Source organism: Gopherus evgoodei, unplaced genomic scaffold (assembly GCF_007399415.2).
Source record: "Gopherus evgoodei ecotype Sinaloan lineage unplaced genomic scaffold, rGopEvg1_v1.p scaffold_255_arrow_ctg1, whole genome shotgun sequence".
NCBI lineage: Eukaryota > Metazoa > Chordata > Testudines > Testudinidae > Gopherus > Gopherus evgoodei.
This window is the reverse complement of record NW_022059918.1, coordinates 6668-26417: the sequence shown is the minus strand read 5'-3', so window position 1 is coordinate 26417 and position 19750 is coordinate 6668. Positions and strand designations below refer to the sequence as shown.

At 56.5% G+C, this 19750-nt stretch overlaps 1 protein-coding gene and 1 long non-coding RNA gene across 2 annotated transcripts; both read right to left on the bottom strand.

Moving 5' to 3' along the window:
• Window positions 1–2081: 2081 nt before the first annotated feature.
• Window positions 2082–19307, bottom strand: SGF29 (SAGA complex associated factor 29; the record flags this gene model as incomplete). The annotated part of the gene is made up of 8 exons (XM_030543033.1): window positions 2082–2259; window positions 3102–3264; window positions 3376–3411; window positions 4029–4175; window positions 4439–4568; window positions 4931–4995; window positions 5079–5151; window positions 19191–19307. Coding segments are annotated over 8 exons (848 nt in total), but the record flags the coding sequence as incomplete, so codon positions are not given.
• Window positions 5863–16352, bottom strand: LOC115640225. Its single transcript, XR_003997846.1, has 2 exons — window positions 6527–16352; window positions 5863–6218 (listed from the first exon to the last, which is right to left on the bottom strand). It is a non-coding gene; the product is annotated as an uncharacterized LOC115640225 (long non-coding RNA).
• Window positions 19308–19750: the final 443 nt, after the last annotated feature.

Below are 19750 nucleotides of genomic sequence, written 5' to 3'. Positions count from 1 at the left end.
GTACCGTTATACAAGGCGCTGGTGAGACCCCACCTGGAATACTGTGTGCAGTTCTGGTGTCCCGTGTTTAAGAAGGATGAATTCAAACTGGAACAGGTTCAGAGACGGGCTACGAGGATGATCCGAGGAATGGAAAACCTGTCTTATGAAAGGAGACTCAAAGAACTTGGCTCGTTTAGCCTGGCCAAAGGACGGCTGAGGGGAGATCTGCTTGCTCTTTATAAATATATCAGAGGGATAAAAGGGAGGGAGAGGAATTATTTAAGCTCAGTACCAATGTGGACACAAGAACAAATGGATATAAACTGGCCATCAGGAAGTTTAGACTTGAAATTAGAGGAAGGTTTCTAACCATTGGAGGAGTGAAGTTCTGGAACAGCCTTCCAAGGGGAGTAGTGGGGGCAAAAGACATATCTGCTTTAAGACTAAGCTTGGAGTTTAAGGAGGGGATGGGATAGCCTAAATTTGGCAATTAATTTGGCAATTGGTCTTTGATTATTAACAGGTAAATATGTCCAGTGGTTGGTGATGGGATGTTAGATGGGATGGGATCTGAGTTACTGCAGAGAATTCTTTCCTGAGTCCTGGCTGGTGAGTCTTGCCCACATGCTCAGGGTTTAGCTGATCGCCATATTTGGGCTTGGGAGGGAATTTTCCTCCAGGGCAGATTGGCAGAGGCCCTGGAAGTTTTTCGCCCTCCTCTGCAGCGTGGGGCATGGGTCACTGGCTGGAGGATTCTCTGACACTTGAGATCTTCAAACCACGATTTGAGGACTTCAGTAACTCAGACATAGGTTAGGGGTTTGTTACAGGAGTGGGTGGGTGAGATTCTGTGGCCTGCATTGTGCAGGAGGTCAGACTAGATGATCATAATGGTCCCTTCTGACCTTTAAGTCTATGAGTCTAGGAGGGGGAGAGTCACACAGCCGGGATCTTTGGGGCAATTGGCTTTCACTCACCCCTGGGGGTAACCGCAGCCCCCCATTAGATCTGGGGGATCTTCCCAGCTAAAGCCAGAAGCCTCTGAGACTCCCAGCAGACCCCCCCCGCCCCCGAGCCGCAGGGGCCCAGCAGGCCTGACCCGCTGCCAACATCCCGCCCCCGGAAGGGAGGGGAGGGACACGCCTGCCCTTGCTTCGTCCTGCCCCGCCAGGCATGGTGCCCATTAGCGGCCTGGGTCCCGTGGGGTGGCTGCAGGGAGGTACTGGGAGAGCCCTGTCTCCGGGGGACCTGGCACTGCCCAGTGCCCATGGGCCAGACACCATGGGCTAGGGCTGGCCCCAGGGGGCCAGGACCCTGAGAGAGGCCACGTGGGGGGACCTGGCATTAACCCAGAGGCCTGGGGCTCAAGGAAGGTTTTTACTTTCTGAACTCATGCAGGAAGCCTGGGTGTGCTGGGCTCTGAACCGCCAGGGCTCTGACTCGCCGGGCCCGAGGGCGCTGGGGCTACGAACCACCAGGCCCGGAGGTGCCGGGGCTCTGAACCGCCAGGGCTCTGAGTCGCCGGGCCCGAGGGCGCTGGGGCTACGAACCACCAGGCCCGCAGGTGCCGGGGCTCTGAACCGCCAGGGCTCTGAGTCGCCGGGCCTGAGGGTGCTGGGGCTACGAACCACCAGGCCCGGAGGTGCCGGGGCTCTGAACCGCCAGGGCTCTGACTCGCCGGGCCCGAGGGCGCTGGGGCTACAAACCACCAGGCCCGGAGGTGCCGGGGCTCTGAACCGCCAGGGCTCTGACTCGCCGGGCCCGAGGGCCTGGAGGCGCTGGGGCTACGAACCACCAGGCCCGGAGGTGCCGGGGCTCTGAACCGCCAGGGCTCTGAGTCGCCGGGCCCTGGAGGGGCGCTGGGGCTACGAACCACCAGGCCCGGAGGTGCCGGGGCTCTGAACCGCCAGGGCTCTGAGTCGCCGGGCCCGAGGGCGCTGGGGCTACGAACCACCAGGCCCGGAGGTGCCGGGGCTCTGAACCCCCCGGCCCGGAGGCTCTGCTGGAACATGCTGAGCTGCTGGCTCCATGAGGTGCGGTTCCTGCGCCCCCATGCCAGGGGTGACCTCGGCACTGGCATGAACCACAGACGAGCACAATGGGGGGGGCAGAGAAGTCTTTATTGTACTCACGGGCGCCCCCAAGCTCCACCCCACCCCCTCACTTCTTCTTGGTCTCCTTACAGGCCACCACGTATCTCTGGGCCACGTTGAGGGGTGGGGAGTAGCCGTCCGCGTAGGACGTGTCCTCGAAGAGCACCGAGTAATCGTCCTGGGGCTGGAGAGAACGAGCGTGAGCTGCCGGGGCCCCTCGCCCCGGGGCTCATGGGAGCCCACCGTGCCCCAGCCCCTAGCCCCAGGGCTCATGGGAGCCCACCGCCCTCCGGCCCCTCGCCCCGGGGCTCATGGGAGCCCACCGTCCCCCGGCCCCTCGCCCCGGGGCTCATGGGAGTACACTTCCCCCCTCCCCTCTCCCCAGGGCTCATGGGAGCCCACCGTCCCCCGGCCCCTCAGTGCATGGGAGCACACCGCCCCCCGGCCCCTTGCCCCGGGGCGCATGGGAACCCACCGCCCCCCGGCCCCTCGCCCCGGGGCGCATGGGAACCCACCGCCCCCCGGCCCCTCGCCCCGGGGCGCATGGGAACCCACCGCCCCCCGGCCCCTCGCCCCGGGGTGCATGGGAGCCCACCGCCCCCCGGCCCCTCGCCCCGGGGCTCATGGGAGCCCACCGTCCCCCGGCCCCTCAGTGCATGGGAGCCCCCCGGCCCCTCGCCCCGGGGCTCATGGGAGCCCACCGTCCCCCGGCCCCTCAGTGCATGGGAGCACACCGCCCCCCGGCCCCTTGTCCCGGGGCGCATGGGAACCCACCGCCCCCCGGCCCCTCGCCCCGGGGCTCATGGGAGTACACTTCCCCCCAGCCCCTCGCCCCGGGGCGCATGGGAGCCAGCAAGCCCCACAGGGGCCAGGCCCCGCCTCATTCCCTGCTCCCCTGAGTCAGCCAGTCCCCGCCCTGGAGCTGGATCAGAGCCAGCGCCCCCCCACCCCCTGAGGGGCCAGGGCCCAGCCCCATGCCCCCAGCCAGTCTCGGATCAGTGCCCTGAGAGGGGAAGAGCCCCTTACCCGCTGGGGTGGGGTGTGGATCAGGGCCCGGTAGAAGCAGGTGGTCTGGGGATACAGCGCCAGCACCAGCTGGTCCTTCTGGAACAGCGCCTCGGGGTCTGTCTCAGGGTTCGCCTTCCACTGGGGCAACGGGATGATGCGACGGCGGCTCAGAGTATGACGCCTGGGGTGGGAGGAGAGACAGGGTGAGACCGGGACCCCCCTCTCTGGAGGAGAAAGCCTCCCCATCACCACCACCTTCCCCTCTCTGTTCCTCTCCTCTCCTCTCACTTACTCTTTGCCTTCTTCATCAATATCATCCACCTCGTACCTGCAAAGAGAGGAGACGTCGCTGTGAGGGGATAGGCAAACGGAGGACCTAAGGCTGTGGGACCATAGAGCCATCTCCATTGAGTGGCTAGAGAGGCATTACTATGCAGCACGTAATGGAGAACCATAGAGCCATCTCCTTTGAGTGGCTAGAGGGTTTCTATGCCCCTGGAGTTGCAATACCACAGAAAAATCTCTGTCACGTCCCTAAATAAGCACACTCCAGCACCACAGAGCTGGCATCCTCGAGCAGCTAGAGGGGAGCCTCCATTCCTCTAAGGCGGTAGAACCAGAGTGCAGAGTTGGAAAGGGGTTTCTATGCTGCCAAGACAGCAGAAATCACAGAGTTCCCATCCTGAAGTGTCTAGAGAGGTGTTTCCACCTCCCTAAGTTAGTACGACCATAGAGTTCCCATCCTAAAGTGGCAAGGAAAGGGGACCTAAGTCCAGAAGATTGCAGAATCATAGAGCATCTCCCTTGAGTGCCTAGACTGGCACTTCTATGCAGGATTGTCTGGGACCCCTTGTCACGCAGCTCTATGGCTGGATGCCCCAAGGTGGCTGTAGCTGCGTGGGCCTGACCCCCACGAGCCCCAGGGGACCCACATCCGGTGCTCACTTGTTGGTGGCATGGCTGTAGCTCACCACCTCGGCCAAGATCCATTGCTCGTCCCCGTCCACAGCCTTGACGCGAGCGGCCACCTTGTCCCCCGGCTTGGCCACATAATCACTGGCAGCGGGGATAGCACCGCAGAGCGGGGGCGGCCTGTGGGGAGAGGAGGGCGAGGTTAGAATCACAGAATCTCAGGCTTGGAAGGGACGTCGGGAGGGATCTAGTCCATCCCCCTGCTCAAAGCAGGACCGACCCCAGACAGATTTTTGCCCCAGATCCCTAAGAGGCCCCCTCAAGGACTGAACTCACACCCCTGGGTTTAGCAGGCCAGTGCTCTAACCACTGAGCTCCCCCCGAGCTGGGGTGTGGGGACAGTCTCACCCCGGGCTGCCCTGGGCGACCCCGACGACACTCACTTGTCCCCTGGCTTGCCGATCCACAGGGGCAGCGTCATGGCTGACTGCTGGAGGAGGGTCATGAGGACGCCCCGGCGCATGGTCTTGCGGGGCGGCTCTGAGTCGTTGTAGAGCCCAGCAATCTTGGCAGCTGCGGGTGGGGGGACAAGGTGAGGTCAGCCCCACAGAGCTAGGGGGAGCCCCCTCTGGCTGCCCCCAGGGACTCGGACACAGACACTGACCCCACTGCAGACACTCTGACCACCCAGCCTGGGGGCCCCACCTCTCCCATTCACCCCATTTACGAGACTGCAGGCCCTGGCTCCCCAACCCCAGCATCCCCAAGCAGAGACACCCAGCTCCAGGGGATCATGCGAGTTCCCGCCCTCCTCAGAGACACTCCATCATCCAAGCCCCAAGGCATGATGGGAGTTCCTGCTCATGCCGAGTGCCCCCAGTGTGGGGCTGGACCCCATGGCTATTCTGGGGGGACGGCACGGGGGGGACACTCACCAATGCGCCGCTCCTCCAGAAGGGATTTGATCTCCGCAATCTTGTCCAGCGCCTTGCGTAGGATGCTGCGGGTGAGAGGACAGACAGGGGGTGAGCAGTGGGGTGGGGCCATTGGCAGCTGCAGGGGGCAGGGAGGAGGGACACTCACTTGCACTCAGCCTCCGCGTCAGCTTTGGCAGTCGTGTAGAGTCCACGAAGCTTAGTCCGGTAATACGGGGAGACTGCAGGAGATGGGGGTGTTAGAACCAAGGAGTCCTGGCTCCCAGCCCCCCTGCTGTAACCCACCAGCCTCCACTCCCCTACCACAGGTGGGGAGAGAACCCAGGTGTCCTGGCTCCCCGCCCCACCCTGCTCTAACCCACCCATAAAACCCCAAAGTCCGCATGCCGACCTGCTACTGTTCGGTATTCTCTGGCCGGGGGCCCCCCAGGGGTGGCAGACGCAGGGGTTTTATCAGGGTTAGGGTTGGGTTTCCTTCCAATCCCCTCCTCTCTCTCACCCTGGGGGGTTTCCCGGACTTGCGTCCTCCCTGGACCCTTCATTCAACCAGTTTGCCTGGTATGGACGTCAGGCTTCCCGGCCTGTGACTGCCAGGATTGCCTCTGGAAGCGCAGTGCTTCACTAGCTCGCCTCCAGGCGGCTGGGCCAGAGGCCACAGCTCACACCACGGGTGGCAGTTCTGCAATTTCCTGGCTGAGCCCGGCTGGCCCTGGGGACTTACTGCTGTTTCATTTACCAATTTGTTCCAAACCCTCTACTAACCCCTCAGTGTGGGGCAGCTCCTCGGATCTGCCACCTAAACAGAATGGCTCCGGTGTGGGACTCTCCTGCCCAGCCTCCGCAGCCAATGGCCTTACCCTCCCCAAGTGCCCCTTCTTCAGCACCGGGATCCTCCACTGGCCCCACAGCTTCCCGCTGCTGAGGGACTTTACTTTGTGTCTTTTGCTAGTTGCTCTTCAAAGTCTTCTTTTTTTTCCTTTTTTTTGCCTGCCTAATAATACAAAATCTTGACTTGCCAGAGTTCATGCCCCCTCCTATTTCCTCCAGCGGATTTCCCGTCCAGTGGTGAAAGGGCAGCTTTTCGCCTCTCCCTGCCTCTCGTATTCATTGGGGTAGTTCTTAGTCTGCTTAATTTGTGCCTCTATTATGGTGTGTTTAAAACGTTTCCACGCAGCTTGCAGGCATTTCACTCCTTTTCATTTCCACGTAACTAGCTTCCTCGTTCCTGTGTATTCTCCTTTTCTGAGTTAATGCTCCTGTGGTGGGCTTCTTTGGTACTCCTCCCTCCCTGTCCCCAAAGAATGGTAAATGTAAGTACACGCTGATCGCCACTGCCATGTGGTTCATCTCTGGTGACCTCTTGGACCAGATCCTGGGCTCCACATAGGAGCACACCAAGAATTGCCTCTCCTCTCGGGGGTTCCAGGACCAGCTGCTCCAAGGAGGCGTCCAGAACAAGCCGGGGTGTGTGTGTGAAGAATTGATGAAGAGGGCTATGGTAAATGGCACAGATTGTAAGGGCTGGAGGGACACCGCAACCCAAGTCGCTTTGGTCAAGGGAAGTTTGGTAAGGGAGAAATATAGGTAAAAACTTACAAAGATTAGCTCTGTATCTCTACTTTTGGCCATGGTTTCCCTGGAGCGTGAGGACTTTCCAAGGGGATTATTCTGGGCATTAGGAATCTGCTTCCCACTCCTGTTTTATGAGGTAAGGACACTGGAGCCACGTCTAAGCAGGATAATATCAGAACTCGCAGCCAGAAGTCTGGCTCTGCCTCTCCTGGCTTATCTGTGGCCAGCAGGGAGGGCTGCGGGGGGAGAAACGTCCTCAGGCCTTTGCCAGCGGAAAGTAACCGTTTGTCCCCTGGGGAGGGTTTGGAGAGTCCGTTGCTTTGCCAGAGTCGGCTCCTAACGCGAGTGAGGCTCCCAGGGAGTTTATGGAGGCTCACCAGGCTGACCTTGTGCAGGGAGAGGAAGGTGGCTCAGGATAACATCGCCATTGGCTTTTCGAGGTTTGCCGTGCATAGGGGAAGAGGCACCATGCTGGGCTTTGCAAGCAGGTGTTGGGCCTGATCAGGGCAGGCCTGAGTTGCTGCACGTGGCTCGTGACTGCCCCTGTGCTGGAGACTGAGGCAAGGAGAGAACCGTGCGAGGCTCAAACACGGCTCCTGGCCTTGCATTTGAGACAGTGAAAATCACAGCACAAGTCGTGCCAGACGCGCCAGCGGTTACAGACCCTGTGGCCACTACCTATTGCTAAGGTGTTTGCCAGAAGGTCCGGGGACATTGTGGGACCCCTCCCAGGAACGGAAAGAAAGCGACTGGGAGTGGTGGGTGCTGCCACCAGGTGCCTGGAAGCCCCAGGTCTGTCCGATACAGAAGCTGAAACTGCGGCTACTGCCCTAGTCGCCGTTTCTGGCCGAGTTGGGAAATCTTGTGGGACTGGGTGCAAATTTCATGTCTGCAGTTTTCAAAAAGTGACGGGTGTTGAGCGGAGCGAGGGATGTGAAAGCTGCCACTATCGCCCAGCGACTAGCGGTCAGTGGAAAGAGTCCATGCGGCGCTGAAGTCTATGCGGACGCTGTATGTTACAGCTAGTTGCTCCCCGATTTGTTATTTGGGTACAGGAGTGTCCCCCGCAGAGCCTATGGGATTTACCCCCTTTTATCTCTGTGATGCTGACAGGCCAGCTCAGGTCAATGGGCCGATTCAGTAGTGGGTGACCACCAAAGAAACGCTAAGTGAATTAATTCACTCCAGTGTTCATTGAGTGCAAAGGGAACGTGAATGCTCATCTTCATGTATCTATAACCTGTTGATTGGTATCCATTACATTATGTATATCCCTGTACTTAATTAACCCCACATCCAAAGGGTGTGTTAGCACTGAGATGCAAATGTACTTTACTTCATGAAAACTAAGGAAGGCTCGTTGTGGGCTATTCCATTACCACGCACACAGCGTCTAGCCCGGTAGTGACGTTTACTCACCAAATGCGACTGGAGCCTTGGAAATGTAAAGGAAGAAGGTTGCTAACTTCAAAGCTAGGGCCACTGAGTTCTCGATGGGAATTCACAGACACGGTCTGCATTCCTCACGCACCGTCGGCCAAGGATGGCCCACGTGGGAACAGAACCGTGCTTTCTAGGCGAAGGCATAAAAGATTCCTCGAAACTGTTTGGCCACTCACAGGGAAGCCTTCCACATGGAAGAGACAGATCCCCAAAGTTACTCTGGGTATCCCTGGGAGACTCATGGAAAACTCCCAGATCACCACATCTCTGCTATCGCTTTGGACTTACAAACCTGGGTTCACCTGTTACTCTATTTTACCTGCTTTAACCTCTCAAGAGCTGATTCCCTTTGCTGAGCTAATAAACCCTTAACTTGTTTACTAGAGAAATCGGCTGCCAGCACAGCCTCTGGTGTGAGATCAAGAGTATCCATTGGGGTGAGTGACTGGCCCTCTGGGGCTGGGAGTGAGTTGATGTGATGTGATGTTACTATAGTGACCAGTGTCACCAAGTCCTGTGTGTCTGGGTGGAAAGATGTCCGTACGGGGACTGTCCGTGGCTCCATGGGAATGGAGTGATCCAGGAGCGCACAGTTGTCACTCGCTTGGTGAAATCTAATGACAGAATCACACCCCCAGTTTGAGGGGCCTGCCCTGTTTTCTGACAGCCTGATGGGAGACTGCCCCGCTGTCTGGAGTGACTCACGGCTGTGAGTGCCAATCTCCTTCACGAGACAAAGGCGAGGGGACCTCTAGGTTTCATGGGAGGCTCGTTGGAAGGCAGCACGGAGGAGACAGGATGGCCTGTGGGGAGCCGGTCCTGCCTTTTCAAGAGAACGTGAAGGCTGTGAAGGACCTGGTGCATCAGAACCTGCTAGGAGCCAGGCGTCCCGGAGAGCGCGGCCTGACAGGCAGGCTGCAGCCAGGCCTCGTGGATTCCAGTGAGGAAGAACGAGATGCAGGACTGCTGGGAGAGACCTTTTGAGGCGATAGAGCGAGTGAATGAGGTCACACGATGCAGGGACACCGCACAGCAGGGCAGCTGTGCAAACAGAACATGGCAGTGGGATGGGAGGCAGACAGGGAGAACCCGACTTGTTGGGCTGGTGAGGGATCTGGCCAGTGGGGGTAAGGAGGAGACTGCCCGGAGATCTGGGAGGGTTTGCACCCAACCCAAAAGCAGGAGATGTGGGCCCCCTTGCTATAGCACAGGGAGGGCCTTTCCCAGCGGCCAGGTGTTACTAACCAAGCACTGTGCTCCACAGGAGTGCCAGGGAGCAGGGCAAGCCGGGCTGTAAGGGCTGAGGCCTTTTTCTGCAGTAAGCAGCGGCAGCCACAGTAGGACACCGGCAGCCATGAGCTAAGAGGCAGAAAGTCACATCCTGACATTCACTCTAAATTGCATTAAAGCAATGTCATATGGTGCTGCTCAGAAGGCTCCTGTGCTAATGGTGCCCAGCATCACCAGCGAAAGAAACAGAGCTTAAGATGCTTAAAGAAAACTTTGTTTGACAGCGTCTGTCTGGGAAGGACCCACCCCCCAGCAGTTGGGGTTGTGAAATCTCTACTTCTATTCTTTTGCCGTTCTGCCTCCCACTTCTCTATTGTTTAGCTGTAGAGTTTCTGTCTGCTTCTTTGATTGTTTTTGTCTGTGATGTCACTAATTTTGCAAGATTTAAATCAGCGACAGTGCTGGGGTCTGACTGGGTAAGGACTGTTTGGTAAGGGCTGGGCTGGGGGAAAAACGCTGCTTTGCAGCACTTCGGTTCCCGACTGGTTCCGGCCCAGCTAAGCAGGACCCAAGTTTCACGGTATACACTGGGGCAAAGGGAACAACTCCAGGGTGTGGTGAGCGGCGTACGCGCCGAGGGCACATTCTGTGTTGGGAAGTGTTGGTGAACAGCGGTTAAGGATATTACGGTGTGAGGCCCTTTCACTGGCAAAGGGCCCCACAAACCTGCAAATTACCCTGAGCCCTAGGAATGCGGTAAGGGTAGTGCCTTTCGCCCAGAGCCCAGGTCAGCGGTGCCTCAATTAACTGGGCCATGCCTTGAGCCCACGGAAGGCTACAGGAGTGTGTGGGTAACCGATGTGGTGGCCAATGCGGGCAGCATAAGGTGTTTTGGACTGAACAGATAAGGGTCTAATACAATAGTAACAGCAGAGTACCGGTGCCTTCTGACAGAAAAGATTGCCACCTTCCTGGCAGAATTACCTCCCCAGAACAAGGAGAGAGAAAGAGAAGGAAGAAAAGGAACCAGGAGGGCTGGGGGCTAGTTGAGGAGCCCCCCCGCTAAATGGGTAGTGGGAGGAGGCCCATGTCCAAGAGGAGGGGTGGTTCTGCGAGAACAGCAGGATCAGGCCCTGACAAGCAGGCAGGCAATGGAGAGAGACTGGAAAACATGCTGGGCACAGGGCCAGGAGGAAGAGGAGCCCGTGCTGGGATCACACAGACTCCTGGGATGACAGTGGAATGGTGATATCTGGCTTGATGCAGGTGTCACTGGGAGATAAGTGATTCAAGGAAAGAGAGTGACAAGTTAACAGCGGGCGGGAGGGGCGGGATTAAGCAGTTGAACTTTGTGGAAATGTTAAAGCAGGAACGTGTTATAGGAAGAGAATTCTTGGTTTCTTTGCAGCCATTCTGAAGGAAAATGGGCCCTTTTCCCAAGGCAATCCATTGTAAACAACTACTGCAGGCAGAGAGACAGACAATCTGATTTCAATCATTTGACTATGGACCATTTAGCCACAATCACTACAAGAACATAAGGGGTTCCCATTGAAACTTAACCACCTCCGAATGTCTAAAAGGGAACGTAATCCGTGTACAGCTGTGTAACAATAATTGTAAAGAACAAGAGTGTGTGTGAGAGTGTGTGTGTGTGTATGTATAAACAGACCTAAACCGACTGTCCTGGTTTGTAAAGCCTGTTTTGTAGGTTTAGGATGAAATTGGTTTTGTTTTTTTTAAACAATACCACTAAAAATCCATTTGACTCTCTCATTCAAAGCTGCAAAACTGACAGACACTTTTGCCACTTCTTCCCTTTGGGTACTTCTATGCTTTATAAAGCTCAATATTGTTTTAAATAAGGACCAGAGGATGTGGCAGGGGCAGCCAGAACCAGGAGAATGGGGAGAGATTCTGGATCCTTTCTGTTGTTTGGTAACAAAACAGCAGCTAAGTGAAATGAAGAGTGCCTCTCTGGAGCACCAGCGGGGGTGAGGTGCACACCGCACCAAAGGCAGGAGCACTGAGCCTTAAGGTGGCTGTCCCTTCGCTAAGGGTCCATGAAAACGCCGTGAGCACAAAGGAAACAGTTACACCCTCTGTAAAAATGGCTACGGCCACTATAACGTTATACAAGTGCAGCCAGGGAAGGAACGTGCATTTTCCCATGACACGTGCAGTGCATACCGGAGAAGCGGCAAAAGACAACAAGGCAGTGGAAAAAGGCCAGCCCAACAGCATACTGGAGGGGGGCGGGGATGGGGGGCGTTAAAGCAGCAAAACAAGCCATGATTAAAATGGTTCCACTCTTCACAATTGGAAGCATGGAAGGTGGCTAGAAATTGTTCATTTTAGTTTTCAAAATCTCCAAGGAAAAGCAAGAGCCAGTGGTGTGTGTGCTGATGGAAATGACCGAGGTGACAGGGGAAGCAGAGAACTGCCCTCGATGGCAGCACACGGGGGTGCAGGTAAGGGAGGCACCTGGCCAGCATTCAAGCAGGGCTCAGGTTCTGAGCCTCAGGAAAGGGAGGTGGGAAACACCTCAGTCCTGATACTGAGGGACAGGTTAACCATCCCTTAAAAACGCACCCGCCCAACCCCATGGAGAGAATTATATGAAAGCCGAGGCGAAGATTCCAAGAGGGTATTGAAGACACGGGCCTCAGAGAGGGACCGTCTAAAGGAACGGCGCGGTATAGCACAACACCTGTACACACCCATTTGTCATGGTGGTGTTAAGGTTAAAGACTGGATAAACGTCCTGTTAACGAGTAACCCAGGAACAATGTATGATGTGTAGGAACTTGGGAAAAGCCTGTCAGCACATAGAACGGTTACTGTGAACACACTGCCTGGTAAGAAGCCTTACACCACTAATGCTGGTCAGCTGTTACCTGTGACTACACAAAGAACGCTTGGCACAGCACAGACACACGACAAACCTGTCCTGCTGTATACACAGGGAAACTGAGGTACGTCCCGTCATGAGTGTCATGACTGAGCAGGGGGCTAAGTCCCCCGCCTATAGAACAAAGCACAGGGAAGCAGGAGGTAATTCCTCTGCCTGCCTGCAGCCAGCAAGGAAGGATTTGTAAAAGGAAGGGGTATTTTAAGCAATAATCTGCCACCCTCTAAAGAGGGTAGAAACATTTTCGTTGTGTCTTTCAGAGCTTCAGGAAAAGCTGGTGCCAGCAGAAAAGCAGCCCAGAATCCCACGATCTACTGTTGTGATGAAGATTGTGTTGCGTGCATGTCTGTCTGTCTTGTGGCTAGCGCTGTGTATTGTGTTAAAAAAGGGGGATACTGCGTTAGGCAGAAAAGGATTAACGAGCACTTTAACGGTATAGAAAGAAATGTTGCAGAGGGGCAGAGGCCAAGGAACAGGTCTGTTAACAGGGAAACATCCATGGCTGGTGAAGGATGGTTGGCCAGAAGGAGGGGCGCTGGACTGGGGGGGAGAGAGCAGCCAGAGCCCATGGGGACGGGGACAGACCCAGCTCGATGGTGCTGAGACCTGCCTGGGCTGGGTTCAGATGTTCAGCAAACCTCCTGTGTTACGCTGGCTGAGTCACTGCAGGCTAGAGATCGGCGGCATGGCTCCTCTGGGGTGGGGCCCCGCGTGAGTGGACTCCCTGTGGGTGCCCACCATGAGAGACAAGCATGCTGAAGGGTCAGTGAGGTGCGCTCCAAGGAGGCGGCAGGGACAGAGGGTCTAGCCCCGAAGAGAGAGAGCAGCCTTCGTGGAGGGATGTCACACTGAAGGAGGTTACTCCCAGGGGCCGTATGGAGCTGAGAGCGCCCGGGGCCTGGGAGTCCATGACAGCTGCATAACTAATTTTGCAAGATTTAAATCAGCTAAGGTGGTGGGGTCGGATTGGTGTGACACAGATACCTCGGGGGGAGCGCCCTGTCCCCCCAATTCATTCGATAGAACTGTGATATTGCATGTAAAGCATGACATGTGAGGTACGGTTCTCTCAACCTAGGAGTCGGTACACCAAAGCAGGTCGGGACTCTGATTTAATGGGGTCCCCGGGGCTGGCGTTAGATTTGCTGGAGTCCGGGCCAAAGCCCAAGACCGAGGGCTTGAGCTCCAGGTGGCAGGGCTCAGGTTACAGGCCCCCCTGTGCCGGGCGGCTGGGCTCACGCTTTGGTCCCCCTTCCTGGGGTCATGTAATAATTTCTGTTGCCAGGAGGGCGTTGCGGTGCAATGAAGTTTGAAAGCCCCTGTTATTGAAATAGGTGCACCATTAGTGCAGGTGAACTTAGGAGAGCATGTGAAACACGCTGTGAGCTGGGGAATCGCCAGGTATCAGCTCCCCAGAGGAAAGTTACAACGCCCGGGTGGGTGTCGAACAACCATCACCAGCCATTGTCCAGCAAGGGAGCCAGGCTGCAAGGACTCCCCTGCACGAGGCCCCACCGCGGGAATTGCTCCGCCTGGCCTGGGGACTCAGCAACACCCCAGACAAGCCTGGACTCGTGTGTCCCAAGCACATGGAGTGAGGGTGTAAAAGACACAGGGGCCCCGCACTGGGCCTTTCTCCTGCCCCACCTACGCTGCAAGGAACAAGGGCGCTCAGAATACTCCAACAAGGAGGACAGGCCCAGGCTCCCAGGGTGAAAGCTGTATATTATGAAGTGCAATATGCCGTGGGGCGAGAAACGCAGGATCTAAACACTGCCTAGTGTCTTACAGGCCTGAGACTCAGACTGCGCTTATTTTGTTTCCTCCGGTAACTAACTCTGACTTTTTGCCTCTCTCTTATAATCACTTAAAATCAATCTTTTGTAGCCAGTACACTTTTTTACCATTTATCTTTACCAGTTAGTTTGTAGGAAGTTTCTCGTCAATCTGCTCAGGTCACAAAGGCTGGCGTATGTCCACTTTCCATCGATGATGTGGGGAACCAGCTAATAAATCTGCACTGCCCGGCTTGAGCAGTGCAAGACGGTAGGTTCCTGAGGCACGACGCTGGGAGCTGGGGGCATTTGGCGGGTGCCCTTTTCTGTGTGATTCGGAAGTGGCTCTGGGAGCATCCATGCTGGGTGTGGGGCTCCACGTGGCTGGGCAGAGTGACAAGAGCACCGGGAGGGGTTGCTGCTGGTCACTAGCAGGGCATTGCGAGAGACAGCGCAAGCGGGGGAGAGCTCAGGGGGCCCAGCAACACCCCAGTCCCAGGCTGGGGAGAGCTCAGGGGGCCCAGCGGCCCCAGGCTGGGGAGAGCTCAGGGGGCCCAGCGGCCCCAGGCTGGGGAGAGCTCAGGGGGCACAGCGGCCCCCCGGCCCCAGGCTGGGGAGAGCTCAGGGGGCACAGCAGCCCCCCGGCCCCAGGCTGGGGAGAGCTCAGGGGGCACAGCGGCCCCCCGCTCCCAGGCTGGGGAGAGCTCAGGGGGCCCAGCGGCCCCAGGCTGGGGAGAGCTCAGGGGGCACAGTGGCCCCCCGGCCCCAGGCTGGGGAGAGCTCAGGGGGCACAGCGGCCCCCTGGCCTCTGGCTGGGGAGAGCTCAGGGGGCCCAGCGGCCCCAGGCTGGGGAGAGCTCAGGGGGCCCAGCGGCCCCCCACTCCCAGACTGGGGAGAGCTCAGGGGGCACAGCAGCCCCCCGGCCCCAGGCTGAACCCCAGGCTTCTCGTCACAACTGGATTAGGAACTGGTTCGTATGGGGCTGGGCTGGGGGAAAAACGCTGCTTTGCAGCACTTTGGTTCCCGACTGATTCCGGCCCAGCTAAGCAGGACCCAAGTTTCACGGTATACACTGGGGCAAAGGGGAGTTCTCTGGAACCAAGTCCAGGCCCCATCCCCAATGCTCAGAGTTTCCGGACCTCAGCACCCTGCCAATGACGCCGGGCAGGAAACGAGTCCCCAGGTGATCTGCTCCTGACTGGCCACCAAGAAAAGTTTGTCCGTGTTATTGGGAGCGGTGTGCGCTGTGTGCGCCGCGTGTACATTCTGGTTTGGTAACAGCTCTTAAACAGAGGTTAAGGATATTACTGTGTAAGGCTCTTTAACAAACCTGCACAAGGGGGGGGCAGCTTTCGCCCTGGGAACGGGGAAAGGGGGCGCGCCTTTTATCTGGAGCCCTGAGAACGGGTGCCTTTCGCCTGGAGAATAAGGGGGGGCGCCTTTTGCCCCAGGAATGGGGTAAGGGGGGGCGTCTTTCACCTGGAGCCCCGAGAATGGGGTAACGGGGGGCACCTTTCGCCCGGAGAATGGGGTAAGGGGGGATGCCTTTCACCCTGGGAACGGGGTAAGGGGGGGGCGCTTTTCACCTGGAGCCCCGAGAATAGGGTAAGGGGGGGCGCCTTTTGCCTGGAGAACAGGGTAAGGGGGGGTGCCTAAATTAACTGGGTTCTGCATTGAGCTCATGGAAGGGAAGGGTGGGTGCCCTGGAGTGTGTGGGTAACAGTGCCAAAGGGGTGACACAAAGATGCATTCAGGAGGAGGTGGACTGCATGCTGGAGGTGGGGGTGACTGAATCAAAAAAGCCCCGGGCGTCTCCAGTGGTGAAAGTACCTAACAGGCCTAAACGCACGAGGTTGTGTGTGGATTTTGTTAGGGTGACCACTGTCATCCAACCTGACCTGTACCCCACACCCTCGAGAAAGGACCTCCTGGATCTAACGGGGGGTGCAAGATTCAGAAGCACTCTGGTTTGACTCCAGTGTATTGGCAAATTCCTTTAGCAGCGCTGCCCAGGCAAAATTAGCTTCCAGAGCAGAGTCTGGCCTGTAGGAGTTTAGGATTATGCCTTCTGGGTTAATTAATATGGGGACCACCTTCCAGAGGCTTGTCAAGGAGGTGCTGCAGGGATCACAGACCTTCTCAAGGCCCTACGGAGACAACCTGGCTATCTTTAGTGACTCCTGGCAGACCCTCTGACCAATGTGGGAATTGTATTGCAGAGGCTTAGAGAAGCCAGGTGTCCACATGCAACCCAGGGGCCACAGAGGTACCGTACCTAGGACACAGGGTGGGCAGTGGGCTCGGTTGCAAACATCTAGAAGATAATCAGGTGATAAGTAACAGTCAGCCTGGATTTGTCAAAAACAAATCGTGTCAAACCAAGCTGACAGCTTTCTGTGACAGGGTGACAAGCCTAGTGAATGGGGGGAAGGGGTAGATGTGGTACATCTTGACTTTAGTGAAGCTCTGGATACTGTCTTGCATGATCTTCTCATAACAAACTAGGGAAACACAACCTAAATGGAGCTACAATAAGGTGGGTGCAAAACTAGTTGGAAAACAGTTCCCAGAGAGTCATTATCAGTGGTTCACAGTCATGCTGGAAGGGCAGAATGAGTGGGGTCACGCAGGGATCAGTTCTGGGTCTGGTTCTGTTCAGTATCTTAATCAATGCTTTAGATAATGGCACAGAGAGAACACTTATAAAGTTTGCAGATGATACCAAGCTAGGAGGGGTTGCAAGTGCTTTAGAGGATTAAAATTCAAAGTGGTCTGGCCAAACTGGAGAAATGCCCTGAAGTAAACAGGATGAAATTCAATCAGGACAAATGCTAAGTGCTGCCCTTAGGAAGGAACAGTCAGTTGCCCCCACACAATGGGCAATGACCCCCTAGGAAGGAGAACTGCGGAAAGGGGTCTAGGGGTCAGAGTGGATCACAAGCTAATTATGAATCACCAGTGTGACGCTGCCACAACAAAAGCGAACATCATTCTGGGCTGTATCAGCAGGAGTGCTGTGAGCAGGACACAAGAAGTAATTCTTCCGCTCTGCTCCGGCCTCAGCTGGAGGGTTGTGTCCAGTTCTGGGTGCCACATTGCAGGAAGGATGTGGACAAACTGGAGAGAGTCCAGGGAAGAGCAACACAAATGCTGAAAGGGCTAGAAAACGTGAGGTGTGAGGGGAGATTGACAGCACTGGGTTTGTGCAGTGTGGAGAAGAGGAGATCCAGGGGGACATGAGAACAGTTTTCATGTATGTCCAAGGTTGTTACAAGGAGGGAGAAAAATTGTTCTTGTTAGACTCTGAGGATAGGGCAAGAATCAATGGGCTTAAATTGACGCAAGGGAGGTTTAGGTTGAACATTAGGAAAAACTTCCTACCGTTCAGGGTGGTTAAACACTGGAATAAATTGCCCAGGGAGGTTGTGGAATCTCCATCATTGTCTAGCCTGCTGTTAAAAATCTCCAAACACCTGTCAGGAATGGCCTAGATAATTAGTCCTGCCCTCAGTACAGGGGACTGGACTAGACGACCTCTCGAGGTCCCTTTCAGTTTTATGATTCTAAGACCCTTTGAAGGTAGAAGCCATTGGAGTGGGCCTGCGCCACAAACCAAGACTCAGGTCCAATCCTTTACTGGTCTGTCCAGCTATTAGCAGAGGTTTGCAAGGGGGGTTAGCGACAGTGTCACCCCCCCGGCCCCCGCCCACAACAGCGCACTCACTGCCAATAGGGTTGCACCAAACCAAAGGGACCAACCAGGCAGTTAAACTAATGCTGAGCTCTGCAAGCAGTCGGATGTGGAAACAGGCCACACCAAGAGGAAATGAACTGTAGCAGCAGATAGTGGCGGGGGAGCCTGGGGCATATTCAGGAGGGTCGGTGACGATGTGGGGTGTGAGGGGGGCACAGCAGGTGCCAGCTCAGCCATGGTCCGGGGTCAGTCTGGTTCTGGGGGTAGTGATGTCAGGTGTTCGGCCTAGGGTAGCCCCAATGGCCATGCAGAGCCTGCTTCTCATAGGAACCTCTGTCGCCTTTGGGAACCTGTGACTGGAACTCATATGTGTGTTGTAGATAAATCCCCCTGTATTAAGATATTTTCATACAACTTTGTATCAGATCCCTATGTAGAAAAACTTCTCGAGAACTTTGTGTCAAGCCTGGGATAATGTTAGAGCCCCTAAGGACAGTTACAGTAGAAGAAAAATGTCCTTTTGCTCAGAGTAGATAAGATCTCCCCCCCACTCCCTTAATCAATTGCACTGTTGAATGAAGGAGGTGTGACTGAGCAAGGTGGGAAGGCAACAGCTGCAACCCTTGGAGAGGGGCTGGGAGCCAGACCCAAGGACAGTAAGACCTGTCAAGTGGGCTCCTTAAAGAGGAGCAGAGACACTGACGCCCTCGGGGGTTAGAAGCCAGCACCTGCTTTCGGAAACACCCTCTGTTCAGCATTGGGACAATCCCCAGAAGGAAGCAGCACAAAGGTCCAACGGCCACAGACACAGCTTTTGAATCTGGTGCAGATTTGCATGAGAGAGAAGCTGCTATAAAGGTGAGGCGTCTTGCAGAGGACCCCGGGTCTCCTCTGGTCAACATGGGAGCATCAATCCGGATCCGCAGAAGCCCGGCTCCACCCCTCCCCCAGCTAACTCACCTGGCCAGTGCAATTAGGGGGAACAACTAACTGGTGGTAACAAGACGACAAAGTGTACTTGTGTGTGCATACGTGTAATGTGTGTATATATGTACCATATGCATATGATGCTGTTCATTAATAGATGTATTGCTAATAAATGCGGCGTTTTGCCTTACTCCCCCGACAAGATCCTGTGCAGCTCTGAAGTGTGGCCCAGCAGTACTTGTGGAGTAACTCCCTGCTCAATAACCCGGAGCTGGCATGTTGTAGGACTGGCTACAGCGTTGTCTCTGGGGTGAGATCTAAGGTCCAGCTGACCTGGGGTGAGTGACTGGTCCTTTGGGACAGGGAGGAAGCTGAATGTTGCTGTGATTCGGGGACAGACTGGAGCACCCCAGGGGGCTGTTCGAGGCTCCATGGCGCGGCCGTGTCAGTGCCGGAGGAGCTTATATTCAATACTTGCTTGGTGAAATGTAAGTTCCGAACTCCCATCCAATTTGAGGTTTGGGCCCTGGTTCCGAACAGTCTGCCCTGAGGTTGGTACCCACGCTCAAGTCACTGCAGGACAGCTCGATACACACGAGTCCTGGCTCCGAGTGCCCCCCATCTCCTGCTCTGACTCACTGGACCCTACTCCCATCCCAGAGCCTGGGAAAGAACCCAGGAGTCCTGGCTCCCAGCCCCCACACTCACTTTTGTTCTCTGTCTGCATCCGCTCATGTGTTTTCTGGATGTTGACTAGGTTGTGCTCACTCCGCGATCGCTCCTCCTGGGGGCAGAGAGAGACGGGGATGGGGGGTGGCCTGTGGCTCCCTGTCACAGAGAAGGGGATGGGGGGGTGGCCTGTGGCTCCCTGTCACAGAGAAGGGGATGGGGGGGGGGCCTGTGGCTCCCTGTCACAGAGAAGGGGATGGCGGGGGTGGCCTGTGGCTCCCTGTCACAGAGAAGGGGATAGGGGGGGTGGCCTGTGGCTCCCTGTCACAGAGAAGGGGATAAGGGGGGGTGGCCTGTGGCTCCCTGTCACAGAGAAGGGGATAAGGGGGGTGGCCTGTGGCTCCCTGTCACAGAGAAGGGGATGGGGGGGGTGGCCTGTGGCTCCCTGTCACAGAGAAGGGGATGGGGGGGGTGGCCTGTGGCTCCCTGTCACAGAGAAGGGGATGGGGGGGGTGGCCTGTGGCTCCCTGTCACAGAGAAGGGGATAAGGGGGGGGGCCTGTGGCTCCCTGTCACAGAGAAGGGGATGGGGGGGGTGGC